This window comes from Eublepharis macularius, chromosome 17, assembly GCF_028583425.1.
Source record: "Eublepharis macularius isolate TG4126 chromosome 17, MPM_Emac_v1.0, whole genome shotgun sequence".
NCBI lineage: Eukaryota > Metazoa > Chordata > Lepidosauria > Squamata > Eublepharidae > Eublepharis > Eublepharis macularius.
This window is the reverse complement of record NC_072806.1, coordinates 21,848,593-21,860,972: the sequence shown is the minus strand read 5'-3', so window position 1 is coordinate 21,860,972 and position 12,380 is coordinate 21,848,593. Positions and strand designations below refer to the sequence as shown.

Below are 12,380 nucleotides of genomic sequence, written 5' to 3'. Positions count from 1 at the left end.
GAGGGGGTAAGGAGCAGCCACACGTCAGGAAAGGGCTTTCATCTGCCATGAAGGGGAACGGGGTATTTCAGAAGAAGAAGGGTTATTGAGATGTGCTTCTTGGTTACCTCTTGTGCAGCACAAAGTCTGCATGAACTAGAATGTTTGCATTCTTTAGCTAGCAGGCAGACGCAGGCTCAAGTTGACACTGGGTTTCCCTTTGACGTAGAATGAAAGTTGGCACGCTGGTTTATGCTGTCGGGTATAGTGGCATCTCTGCAATAATTTAAGCGGGGTAGGTATAGGGAGAGCACAGCTGGCCAGAAAGATGTTCATAGCACAGCTTCTATACTAGCTTTAATGGTTGTGGATGCTGGTGGGGAATGAAAAAACACTACTATAATGCTGGGAGGGGCAAGAGAAGGGAGTGTGGCTATTGCACAACAGACTGTGCGGCAGGAGTGGGAAGTAGCGCAGTAAAATCTTTACGAGGTCCACGTGGGTTGTTAATGCCGGTTGGCCTGAGTTCCCTAAAGGAGGAAGTGGTGTTGTAATGACTATACTTTGCCACCAGGTGGCTCAGAAGCTCTATGCTAGTGTTCTCTGTAGTCTACAGGTCACTGAAGGCTGGGACTGTGTGCCGTTACTGTGGGTAGGTGGCCATTGAATAAAGTAGCCCCGCCTTGAAGATGGTCTCTCCAACATTAAAGTGGGCCAGTTTCCAAAAAGGGGGCCACAAAACCCAGAAGTTTCCCTTTAAGTACCAACTAAGCAAAGTTGTAGTCCCTAAACTTACAGAATCAAAGAGTCCAGTAGCACCTTTAAGACTAACCAACTTTACCGTAGCATAAGCTTTCGAGAACCACAGTGATGCTTAAAAGCATGGGGCAGTCCCTGATGGAGCCACCGAGGTGGCACTGCAAGATTCAGAGGCGAGCTTTAGGGACAGAATTAACCTTTCCTCACTGCAGAACTCTTGGATTGGGTAAAAACCAGGCCTGACAGATGGGGGAAAGGGGTGCAAAGCCATTGCTCCAAGCTCTCCCTCCCGCTCCACAGCCGCTGCCCCCCAACCAACAGACAACCAAGTAAAGAATGAGTAAAAGATACAGGGGTTTTATTCCAAGAGCAAAAAGTCAACTTTAAATTATGTACATTCAATGGACAATCTGCTCTGCCGCCTCCCAAATGCACCAGATTTATTTGGGGGTGGGGGCACAGTGGAACATCTGCCAGCAGCTTCAATGTTAACCGTTAAGTGGAGGTGCGAGATGTGGCGAGCAGCCGTGTGATTTGAATGACGGACAAATCCCCCCCTGTGGAACTCCCAAGTTGCAGAGAGCCACACGCACATCCTGTGGAGGCAGCCCTCCTCGGAGTTGGACGGGGGGGGGGGGCAGGTCAGCATTCAGAAGGTGAGTAGAGACTGGAATGGTTCTCCAAAGGAAGGCAGCTGGGGGGGGGTTCCTTTCGTCTAGGTCAAAGTGCCACATCGATTCAGCGTCACCCACTGCAGGCACCCAAGCAGGTGAGGATTTAATCTTACACAGTAAGGGAACATGGACTACGCTGGGAGAAGGAAATTCTACCGTCCGAGACTTGATTCAGAAGTGAGCTAGCAATCGAACAGGGCCCTACGCGACAAGACCAGACCAGAAAAGGGAACCTCCCCAGCCAGAGGCAGTCAACCTCCAAACAGCAGGCACCAGTGGGGAAGGCCTTGGCCTGCATAGAACAGGGCGCTGGACTAGATGGGCCGCTGGTCTGATCCGGCAGGGCTGATCCAATGTTTCCGGGGGTTTGAGAACAGGATAGCCCAGGATGTGGGCCAAATGGCTGGTTCTCCCACCCAATCAGCTCCAAAGCTAAAAAAGTCTGGCCCAGTGAGAGGGGGAGGCAGCTCTGTTGCCGTGAGCCTCTGCTGAAAGAACAGTAAAGTGGGCTGGTTTTTGTAGGAGAAGCAAAGGTTCCGGTTTCTGCACAGGATGGTAAGCCGGCTGGTCCCACCAGTGTAAACAGCTGCAGGGACGGGGGGGGAAGCTCCTTTCTCCACCCCTGCCCCTCTCACAAACCTACCACCTTGCTCACACCATCCTCTACCGCTGAAGCTGAGGCCCTGGTTTCTTTATGCAAACTTCTCCTCCTGCCCCCCTCACGTTTTCGAGTTCTGGAATTAACCTGCCTGCCGCCTGCTCTGTAACCTCCCCTCCACCAGGAATTTTAATCCGCCCTTTCCCTTCCTGCTTTCCCAAGAGCAGCAGAGCAACAGAATGGCACCCCAGCGCCCCCCCCCCCCGGAAACTGCCTGTTCCAGAAGACGGCTGAGGGAGGGGATGCGGGATCGAATGCCCCCAACCTGTTTCACAGGGCCTTGCTTACTCCAGGTGGGCCTCAGAGACCTCCCAGAATTAAAACTGATCTGCAGATTGCCCCGATCAGTTCCCCTGGAGAAAATGGCTGCCTTGGAGGGCAGATTCTATGGTATTATACCCCGCTAAGGTCCCTCCCCTCCCCCAAACCGAGAAGGGCCTTGCTTACTCGGCTCCCGCTGAAGCAGAGATATCTGGGAATGGTGTTCCAGTGGGGGAGAGAGAATTGGATGGCCGAGTGAGGACGAGAGGGGCAGTCCAGTCCACAGGTGTCCCCCCCCCAGCCTCCCAGCAGCAGCCCTAAGGGCGAGACAGAGAGAAAGCCGCTGATGTTTGCAGGTGCGCCAGGAGAGTTGGTGCGGCCTTGTCTAGCTTCAAGGTCAGTCCCGTGAACACGCCACACCCTGCCCCACCGTTGGCGGGGGGGCGGAGGTGGAAAGAATGCAGAGGAAGGCACAGTCTCACAGCAGCAGCCAGGCGAGTTCCCCCCCTCCCCGCCACCTGCCCTCCACCCAGCCAACCTGGCAGCCCTTCTTCCACCCAGGCAGCCCTGCCCACCCCCTTAACTCCAGACATCCAAGGAATAGCGGCCTTTGGTCATCAGTTTCTTGATGTAGTCCACAGCCTGCTGCTGGTCCATCTTGCCGTACTCGGCCACGATCTCGTAGAAGGCATTCTGGACGTCCCGGGCCATGTTGCGGGCATCTCTGGAAGGGGGGGCACAAGCAGAGGCGGGTTAATCGGGGACTTTCAGCTGACCCACAACTGGTTCTGCTCTGCCCTCCTCCAGAAGTTCTCCTTTGCAAAGTTGGACCCTCGGCCTTTCTAGCTCAGTTTCGGCTACTCCAGCAGGCAGCACTCTGCTGAGGCTCAACTAGGGAAAGGCGTTCTCCCAACCCAGATACCTGCCATCCATTTAACTGGAGGTCATCGTCATCTCCTGCCCTGCCCTGGATAGCCCAGGTAAGCCTGACATCGTCAGATCTCAGAAGCTAAGCAGGGTCGGCCTTGGTTAGTAATTGGATGAGAGACACCCAACAAAGACCAGGCTTGCATAGGCAGGCAACGGCAAACCACCCCTCTTAGTTTCTTGCCATGAAAACCCCACCAGGGGTCACCATACATCAACTATGACTTGAGGGCACTCTCCACCACATTTGCTTCCCACTTTTTTTTTTTTTTAAACAGCTTCCAACCTTTGAGAAAATACAAATTGGTACGTGAACTAGAAGACTCCTGGTAAGAAAAGCATTGGGAAAGGTTTCTCACTCCCAACAACGTAGGAGATTAAAAAAAAAAAATCTTTGCACATGCCAGAAGTGCAGCGGGGGGTGGGGTGGGCTCATAGACAGGATAACCCCAGAGATTTGATGCGGGTGTGTGTGTGTCTCAGAATCACTCACCCGCACACGTATATATGGCAGTTTCCTTCATGGATCAGTTTCCAAACATTCTCCTTGTTTTTCTTCAGTAGATGCTGAACGTAAATCTAGAGACAAAGTTTCAGGGTAAGGGCAGGCACTGTGCAGGCTCTCTGGCCTGCGTCTCCTCAGCAATAGCTCATACCGCAGAAAGGACAGAATTTGGCACCTGTTGCAGAAGCCATCTCTCTCTTTTTTTAAGCACAGGAAGGTTTCTAGTCCTCACAACTATGAAGTTACCACACCAGAAGTCCCTGGTTCAAATTCTGAAGTCAGGGAGGGGGACGAATGTGATTACTGACGGAAGAGGGGAGGGGGGGAGTAACCTGTCCCTCTCCTTTGACCGTACTTTACAGAACTAGAATTAAGCAAAAATAAGTGCAAATTTGTTTTTCCCCCATCAACTAGTGTGACTGCAGACTCCAGGTTTTCCCGGTACGGGCTATCCATTAGCAGAGCGCAAAAACATATGCAGCCAAGGGACAAAACGCCTCCTGGTTTAGACCTGATGGCACATCCGGAGCACCGTGGTGGGCCACTTGAAGCAGATTTTGGGAGGCCCCAAGTGACTTGCAGCAACCGCTGTACGCTGCTGGCCCCACCCACAAACCCAATCTGTAGGCAGGTGACAGATTCCGCTTGGGAGGGTCCTCTCCTAGGATTCCATCTTTCGGGCCACCAAAGCAAGACATGGGATTAACCCTCCTGCCCAATCACCACGACTCCCTCTCCTTCCTTTCTCATTTACGGCAGACAACCAAGAGTCTCTCTACAGGAGACACCTGAGCACGTGTTCATCAAGTGCCAGGAGACACAATGTTAGCCGGGAAGCGTAGTTTTTAAAGACAGCGTAGTTTTAAAGATCGCACCAGAGAGGAAGGAGTCTCTCACAGCCCTCTGTTGCCTCTGGTGAGCCGGACTGTCCGGAGGCTTTGCCTTGCCGCCCTCGCTGCTTAAAACTTTAAATTCACCAAGCCTTGGCAGGGAAAAGGCTCAGGAAGGGGAGACAGTCCAGCATGCCAGAGGGCTGTGAGAGAATCTGTCCCCTCCGGAGTGATCTCCGCCGGCTCTGTCATTTAAAACTATGCTTCCCGGTTACCAGTGTGTCCCCCGACATGTGAAGAACACGTGTCAGGAGTTTTGCATAGAGAGACTCCAAGACCGCTCTGTGCAAAAGAAAACTCAGACATTTATCAGGCATTATGAATGGCCGAACCAGCAAGGAAGCCATACTTCAACAACAACAAAAAAAGGTTTTGAAGGGAGACTCTGCTGAGAAACTGTGGAGTTGGAATTAGACAATCGGGACATTGTCAAACCTGGAAGCAGGTCAGAACGAAAAGGAAAGTCATGCTAGATCCGACCACATTCAGTCTAGAGTCCTGTTTCAAACAGGGACCAACCGGATGCCCCCCCCGAGCAGGGCACAATGCCCCCAGCACTGCTATTCCGAAGGTTACTGCCTCCAGTTATGGAGGCTCCATTTAGCGATCACCTTTTCAGCACTTCTTTTCCTCCTCCACAAATCTGTCTAATCTGCTTTGAAAGCCATTGATACTCACAGCCCTCACTACCTCCAATGGCCGTGATTTCCACAACTGAATCACTCATTGAGTGAAAAGGACTTCCCTTTTGTCTGTCCTGGCTCTACTGCCCATCAGCTTCCCGGAGGGCTCCAATAATAATATGGGGGGAGAGGAAGAAAAACTTCTCTCTCTCTCCACTGTCTCCACATGATCGTACAATCCTTGATCCGATCTATCCTTTTCTGAAAATGATTAAAGCCCCAAACTCTTTAGCCCTTCCTATTAAGGAACGTGCTCCAAGCCCTTGATGATTTTGGTTACTTTTTCTAGCATGACGTCTTTTTTTTTAGATGGGGCAACTAGAACTGTGTACAGTATTCCTATACAAGGACAATGCTGGCCGGCTTGCCTTCAGTCCCTTTCCTAATAACCCTTAGCAGGGCTTTTTTTCAGCTGGAACGCGGTGGGACGGAGTTCCGGCACCTCTTGAAAATGGTCACATGGCCGGTAGCCCCGCCCCCGATCTCCAGACAGAGGGGAGTTTAGATTGAGGGCAATCTAAACTCCCCTCTGTTTGGAGATCAGGGGGAGGGGCCACCGGCCATATGACCAGTTTCGCCGAAGGTGATTTAAACTTTTAAAAACTCCCCCCTTGTTCCAGCTGACCCAAAGTGACGTCATTGTGTGGTCCTGAATTCTACCACTGAGTTCCACCACCTCTTTTCCTAGAAAGCCCTGATCCTTAGTATGCATGTTGCCTTTTTGCGTTCAGTGTTGCACACTGCGTCGACATTTTCATCAAGCGTCCTGCTACTGCCAATCACTGCTGGTTCAGATCCCACCAGCATATATTTAAAGTCAGGATTTTTCACTGCAGTGAGTACCATAGTACTTTATTCACCATGAACTTCACTTGCCGCATTATCACCACTTGCCCAGGATGGAGATATCTTTCCCCAGCCTGAATAATTTGGTGCTGTTTGCAAACGTGGCCCCCTTGCTGCCCACCCCCAATTCCAAATCAGTTACGAACTGATTAAACTGCACCACTCCCCAGGAGTAAATCATGCCCAAGCCCGCTGCAAGAACGGGTCACCTACTGTCCTCTTCCTGTTTAACCAGTTTCTAACCCCAGGAGGAACCGTCCTCTTATCCCGTGGCTGCTAAGTGCACTCTGCAACCTTGAGCCATGGGGGTACCTTCTGAGGCTGGTCTCTTGAGAAGGCCACATGGAGCTGAGTCAAGGCTCCCTCCTTGAGGAACTTGGCCAGTTCGTCCTTGTAGATGTAATCCTCTTTCTCGTGCCGGCAGCCGAAGTAGAGCACCGTCTCACCCACCTCCTTGCCTGGAACGCAACAGAGAGACACACAGGCTGAACTTGACCCCAAGTTTTGCGATGCCTCAACAGAGGTGCAGAAACACTCCAACTTGGGGTTCAAGCAGTCATTTCTAAAACTATATGCCAAGGATACCAGCGTATCACAAGAAGAACCTACTAGGATGCCAGAAAAAAATATGGCTGGTGATCCCCCAACAGGTTAGCTCACAACAGAGATCTGCCCTGGGCATCTCTACGTGGTTCACTAGTACGAGCTCTGGTACGAGAGTGTAATTCCTCCATGTATCAGACTGGATACTCCCGACGCAGAGATGCAGCAGAACTCCTCACTTTCATAGGAGGCTGCCCGGTGCATCTCTGCTCTGGGTTTGCCTCCTTCCTCAGATCGGTGACTAATGCAGAAACACTGGGGGAGTGAGGCCCTCCTGGTATAGTAGAGGGTACATTATATCAAACAGGTCTCTGCTATGAGTAGAAATGAAAGAATATTCCTGGAAAGTAACAGCAAGCAGGAAACGGGGCATCCTGTATTCAACAACAGACTTTCCCATTTGTTGCTGGTATGGCCAATCAGAGATCACCAAAGAGCAGAGCCTGTTTGGCAGGGGACTCACCTTGCTGCTTGAGCCAACCCCGCTCTTGGATGAAACCAACGAAGGGTGCGATGCCGGTGCCTGGCCCAATCATAATGATGGGTGTGGTGGATTTGAAGGGCAGCCGGAACTGTGATTTCCGGACATACAGGGGCACTGTGGATTTGTGCCCGTTCTCGTTGGGCTGCTTGTTCTTCAGCCAGGTGGTAGCCACGCCTTTGTTGACTCGTTCCGTCTTGGTTTTGTACTCTACCACCACAGCACAGATGTGGATGGAGTTTGGTTGCACCTGGATATATGATTTTGATGCAAAAGATCATACATCAATTTTCAATTCAAAGGCAGCACCCTGGTACAAATTAATTAAACACGATCACTCTAGAGCCACTTATTTAGTTAAATGTCTCAAAACACATCCTCAGAGTATCACTTATCTCTTTACGTTTCCAAACAATGCCTATGGCAGTTTTGGACAGCCACTTCAACCAAACCCTGCTGGTTCAGCGCGTTTGCATATGTGGCTCTAAAGAAATTGAGGATCCACTCCACTATATCCTCGCCTGTTCACTGTATTGCTCTCCAAGAGTTACATTCCGGGCAGCAATTTTGGACGGCTTAAAGCAATATTCAGAGGTCGAGAAAGTTTCCATATTGCTATCTGAATCAAATGCAGAAGTGTTTTATAAAGTCTCTCTATTCGCAGTTGTGGCAAGAAAGACAAGAGCAACTGTGGCATCTAGTGGGGAATCTGGATAGATAACTTTTTATCATATGGTTTTAGGATATTTGCTGTAGTTGTGTTATAGCTCTTGAAGTTTATGGAGTCGTTATCAGCTGTACACGGTATTTGTTAATGGTAAACTTGCTACAGCCGATGGCTAAATTGCAATAAACTACTACCTACCTTTTTAAACCTTTTTTTTTACCTACCTACCACCTGGAAATGAGGGAGACAGAGGGGAGAAAGGGAGCTGGTTAGCCCTTCTGAAAGACCTTGTGGGACTCTGCATGATGGAGGAAACCTTCTACCTCTCAGCACTGCCAACAGTAACAACCACATCCTACTGTACAGCATAAATCATATGCACAGGCTGTTATGTGACTCAGATGAAAAGTTGATAAAGAAAATGTATATCTTCCTAATAGAAATGAAAGAAAATGATGGGGTGGAGAAATGTAAAAGACTATGGATACAGAATTTAGGTAATGATATTGACCAAGTACAGTGGGATAAGATATGGAAAGTAAATGTTAAAATAACTAAATCTGCTGTGTTTAAAGAGAATTTATATAAGATGTTCCATAGATGGTATCTAACGCCAGTTAGACTGGCTAAAATGTTTAAAAATATGGCAAATAAGTGTTGGAAATGTAAAGAAGGTATAGGGACATTTTTCCACATGTGGTGGTCCTGCAAAGAAGTGCATAGATATTGGGTAATGGTACATAAGTTATTACAAAATATCTTACAGATAACAATTCCTTTGAAACCAGAGGTTTTTTGTATTAAACTGTATGTCGGATATGAAGAGAGAGCAAGAACACTTAGTAATCCATATAGTAACAGCGGCTAGAATCTTATTAGCAACCTACTGGAAACAACAAAGAGTCCCCCAACAAGAAGAATTAATAACGAAGGTAATGGAGACGGAGGAAATGGATAAATTAACATTGTTAATGAAAGGGCAAGTGGAAGAGGATTTTTCTGTACTATGGGAACCCTTCTACAAATGGATGGCAAACAACAATAACCAGTAAACATAAATATGATACTAAGATTAACTGTATAATGACATAATAGAGCTCACAATTGATGTAATAAGGTGGAATATAAGAGATAAAAGAAATAGATAATAGATATCGACAAGTAAAATGATAACTGTCTCATGTTTGTATATATGTGTTGGAAAACAATAAAAAATATTATTAAAAAAATCATATACACAGGCTGTTTCTGTAGTTTAGCAGCAGAGGAGAACGTCATACTGGTCATGAATGCAGCTTCCTGCCAACCAGTTTCTAATCCTGTGGTTGCGCAGATGGGCTTAGATGTACGGTAGACGGTGCTTGCCAAAATCTAGAAACCGGGATGCGACCGTTTCGGCGCCCTCCAACATCCCTCCTTGGGGCTTAGGTATAAGATTGCATCTAAACATATTTGCACAGAAATGACTGATCTGACTGTATCCTCCTAAGAATCTGGTGTCTCTTAAAAAAAATAATAAACTCAACATCCAGTAGCCAAGCACTCCACATTCCCTGTTTGGCTGAGCGGCAGCCCTAACATGGAGAAGAACTAGCCATGGAATGTCGATTATTAGTGCTGCTACTGTGAGGAAAGTGAAAGGTCAGTTTAATTGGTATGATTGGGGGGGAGGGGAGTTTTGGGGAAAACTATATTCCAAATATACTGGATTTTAAAAAAAAAAGCCTCCAGACTCAGAAAAAAAACCCTGCTCACCTTGGAGGTTGAAGCAATGGAGTAGTAGCGAGCCTGCAAGCGGGGCAGCAGTTCACACAGGTGATCGATCGGAGGGCGCAGCGAGGGAGTGTCTTGCAGGATGGCCAAGATGTTCCTTCGGGCCTCGACGACCCAACTGAGGTACAGCGACTGCACAAAAGCAAGCAAATGCCTCTGATGAACCACGGGATTGGGTGGACCACAAAGCCCACCGCTCCATTGCCTTACTCGTGTCAAGCCCCAGTTACTCTGCTGGGGTCTTGCCTGCCCCACCCCAATGCAAGTCTTTGGTTCATGCAAAGAGTTAATCTCAGACTGCTATGGGCTACCAAACGCTACTGGAACAGACTCTGTCTTTTCAGTGGGCCGGAATGGCTGTACTGAATCTGGCCCAAGCCCTCTGGAATTAAGCATTGGCCAGAAAATTCAGGAGTACAGGTGTCATGGGCAAGGCAGCTAAAAGGAGGAGGGGAGGTTGGGGAGAAGTAGAGGGGGAGAGCTGAGCATGTATGCCCTTAAGAACACACCACTCCATCCTCCACACCTCCACTAGATCAGTGACTCTCTCTCTCTCTGAAGCCCGGAAGAGGAAAAGCTTGCACCAAGGAAATGTGGCAGGTTTGGAGAAGGTTATGCATGTGTGCCGGAACCGTCCTCTCTCCTCCACTCATCGGAAGCAAACACAACCTTGAGTGTCCTGTTTTCACAGCCAACTGGTGAGCTCCAGCTCAGTTCAGACAGCCTCAGCCACTTAATTGCCCCAAGAACAGAGATACAACGTTTGTGCCACCTCAGCGGAGCTGCACAAGCCAGTTCAGCACCCACCTTGCCTTCGGCAGAGGAGGAGGCCATCTTGCGCAGTTTCTCCTGCTCGTTGGCATCCGTGGCATACTGCGCCAGCTCGTAGAGGACGTTGGTGCGTGGCGGGTTGGTGATGTCCAAGTAGTAGGTCAGAGCGGACCGGTAGGAGGTGGGGCAAGGGAACGGGTGCTTCTTGTTGGATTCCTCTGCAGGAGGGAAGAGAAGGAAAGTTCGGGAATGCCGTTATCACGAAAATCAATCGAGCTGGGGGAAGAACATCCATCGGGGTCTCTACCCACTGATGAACCTCAAGAGGTCCCAGTCCCCAATTACGGGCAGAGGTGAGTATAGGGAAAATCCCTCGCACACACACCCCACTCCCCAAAGCAACTCTGAAATGGGAACCAGAAATAAGGGTCAGGTGTCATTCTAGCCTCCCGCTGAACACTGACTACACTACCACCATTTAAAAAAAAATACAGGCAGCTGGGGAGTCCCAAATCTGCAGTCCCATTTTATGATACACACAGCTCATGCATCCGTGGCAACACCTGTCACATCTCTCTGAGGCAACGTCATGAATTCCCTTCTCTTCAGCCTCTGCTAAGTAAGTTCAGGTGTGAAAGACTGTGTGTGGCTCAAGGTCAGCCCCCAAGCTACATAAATCCGGGTCTTGGTCATCAAATTGAGAGTGAAGGGGAGGAATACAGAGAATAAAGAGGTGGCAAGCCAGAAAGCAGTTCAAGAATAAAAGCCCTGATCAGCCGATATAGCTAATAGTGCCTACATGAAAAGTACCCCTGCAAGGTTCACCCTTTAGCAACAGCTGAGCTTAGAACCCACTTGAAGAACTTGAAAGAACTTGAAAGTCACGTCCGGCAAACCTGGGGACAAGGGGACAGCACAGGCCAAGCTCAGCTTAGATCTCAGTCCCGTGCCATTAAACTACTGTGAAAACTGGCTTTTTTGGCTGGACAAACCTGTCACGTATGCCTGCCCGCACACCTGCCATTAATGTGTTTTGCATTTTGTGCTGATCACAGATGGTTGCAGAGGTTGTATTCTGTACACTGTGTTAATCATCGGAGAGTGTGTAAACTGCTAACGTGAAATGTACTGAGCCAGTGGGGGTTGGCTGTTATCTGTTGAAGGTATTTACTTTCACTTCTAAAGCAAGTGTTCTTGGATGCAAGCTGCGGACAGCGAGCAATGTATCTTTTCTCAGAGACTGAGATGATTTCATTTTTTACTATGTCTAGCCTAAACTAATCAGTTCCCATGTAACTCTTTGGGGGTTTTCGCGCCAGAATGTTAACGGACCCAAAGGGCGGGAAGTTTCCCTATAATTAACACTGTCCTTTTTTGAATAGTCACTTCTGCCAATGCATTCGTATCGATCACTTGGACTGTATAGATCTCTAATAAAAGTCACTTCAACCAATGCACCTGAGTGCTTGCTGTGAGGGACTTGGGGATCTATCTGCCAAGGACTGACATCCAGAATGAGTGCACTGTCGATCCCAGAAAGGCATCACATACTCTCAAAGGCACAAAGAGGGCAAAAGCTAAGTCTGCAAAGCAAGCAGAGGCTGTGGCAAATGTGAAGCAACCAGCCATATGCAAATGTGTTCAACACGCTCCAACCACACACACGTGCACATGTGCACACGCGCACGCACACGCACACCCTACTGAAACAGCTACTAGAGGATGAAAATTGGACAGCTGTGGAAACCTCTCATTCTCTCTTGGAGATTTAAAAGCTCCAGATGTAATAGAGGTTGGATCCGAGCTAAATTTTCTGCTAACGGATGGCACCTTCCATCAGTGGAAGGGAACTTCCTTGCCTCCCCACCACCCACTGCAGTCCACTGTTTCACCTGCAATCTGA

At 48.9% G+C, this 12,380-nt stretch overlaps 1 protein-coding gene across 2 annotated transcripts in view; it reads right to left on the bottom strand.

Moving 5' to 3' along the window:
• Nucleotides 1–1,079: 1,079 nt before the first annotated feature.
• Nucleotides 1,080–12,380, bottom strand: part of LOC129344422 (NADPH--cytochrome P450 reductase) — a 68,429-nt gene continuing 57,128 nt past the window's right edge. For both annotated transcript variants that reach the window (XM_055001036.1, XM_055001037.1), the window contains exons 11-16: nucleotides 10,514–10,695; nucleotides 9,689–9,838; nucleotides 7,249–7,516; nucleotides 6,495–6,640; nucleotides 3,752–3,837; nucleotides 1,080–3,055 (exon numbers count right to left, since the gene is read on the bottom strand). In XM_055001036.1, the coding sequence (XP_054857011.1) occupies nucleotides 2,911–3,055; nucleotides 3,752–3,837; nucleotides 6,495–6,640; nucleotides 7,249–7,516; nucleotides 9,689–9,838; nucleotides 10,514–10,695 (977 nt within the window). In that variant the 3' untranslated portion in view covers nucleotides 1,080–2,910. The remainder of the gene's footprint in view (nucleotides 3,056–3,751; nucleotides 3,838–6,494; nucleotides 6,641–7,248; nucleotides 7,517–9,688; nucleotides 9,839–10,513; nucleotides 10,696–12,380) is intronic.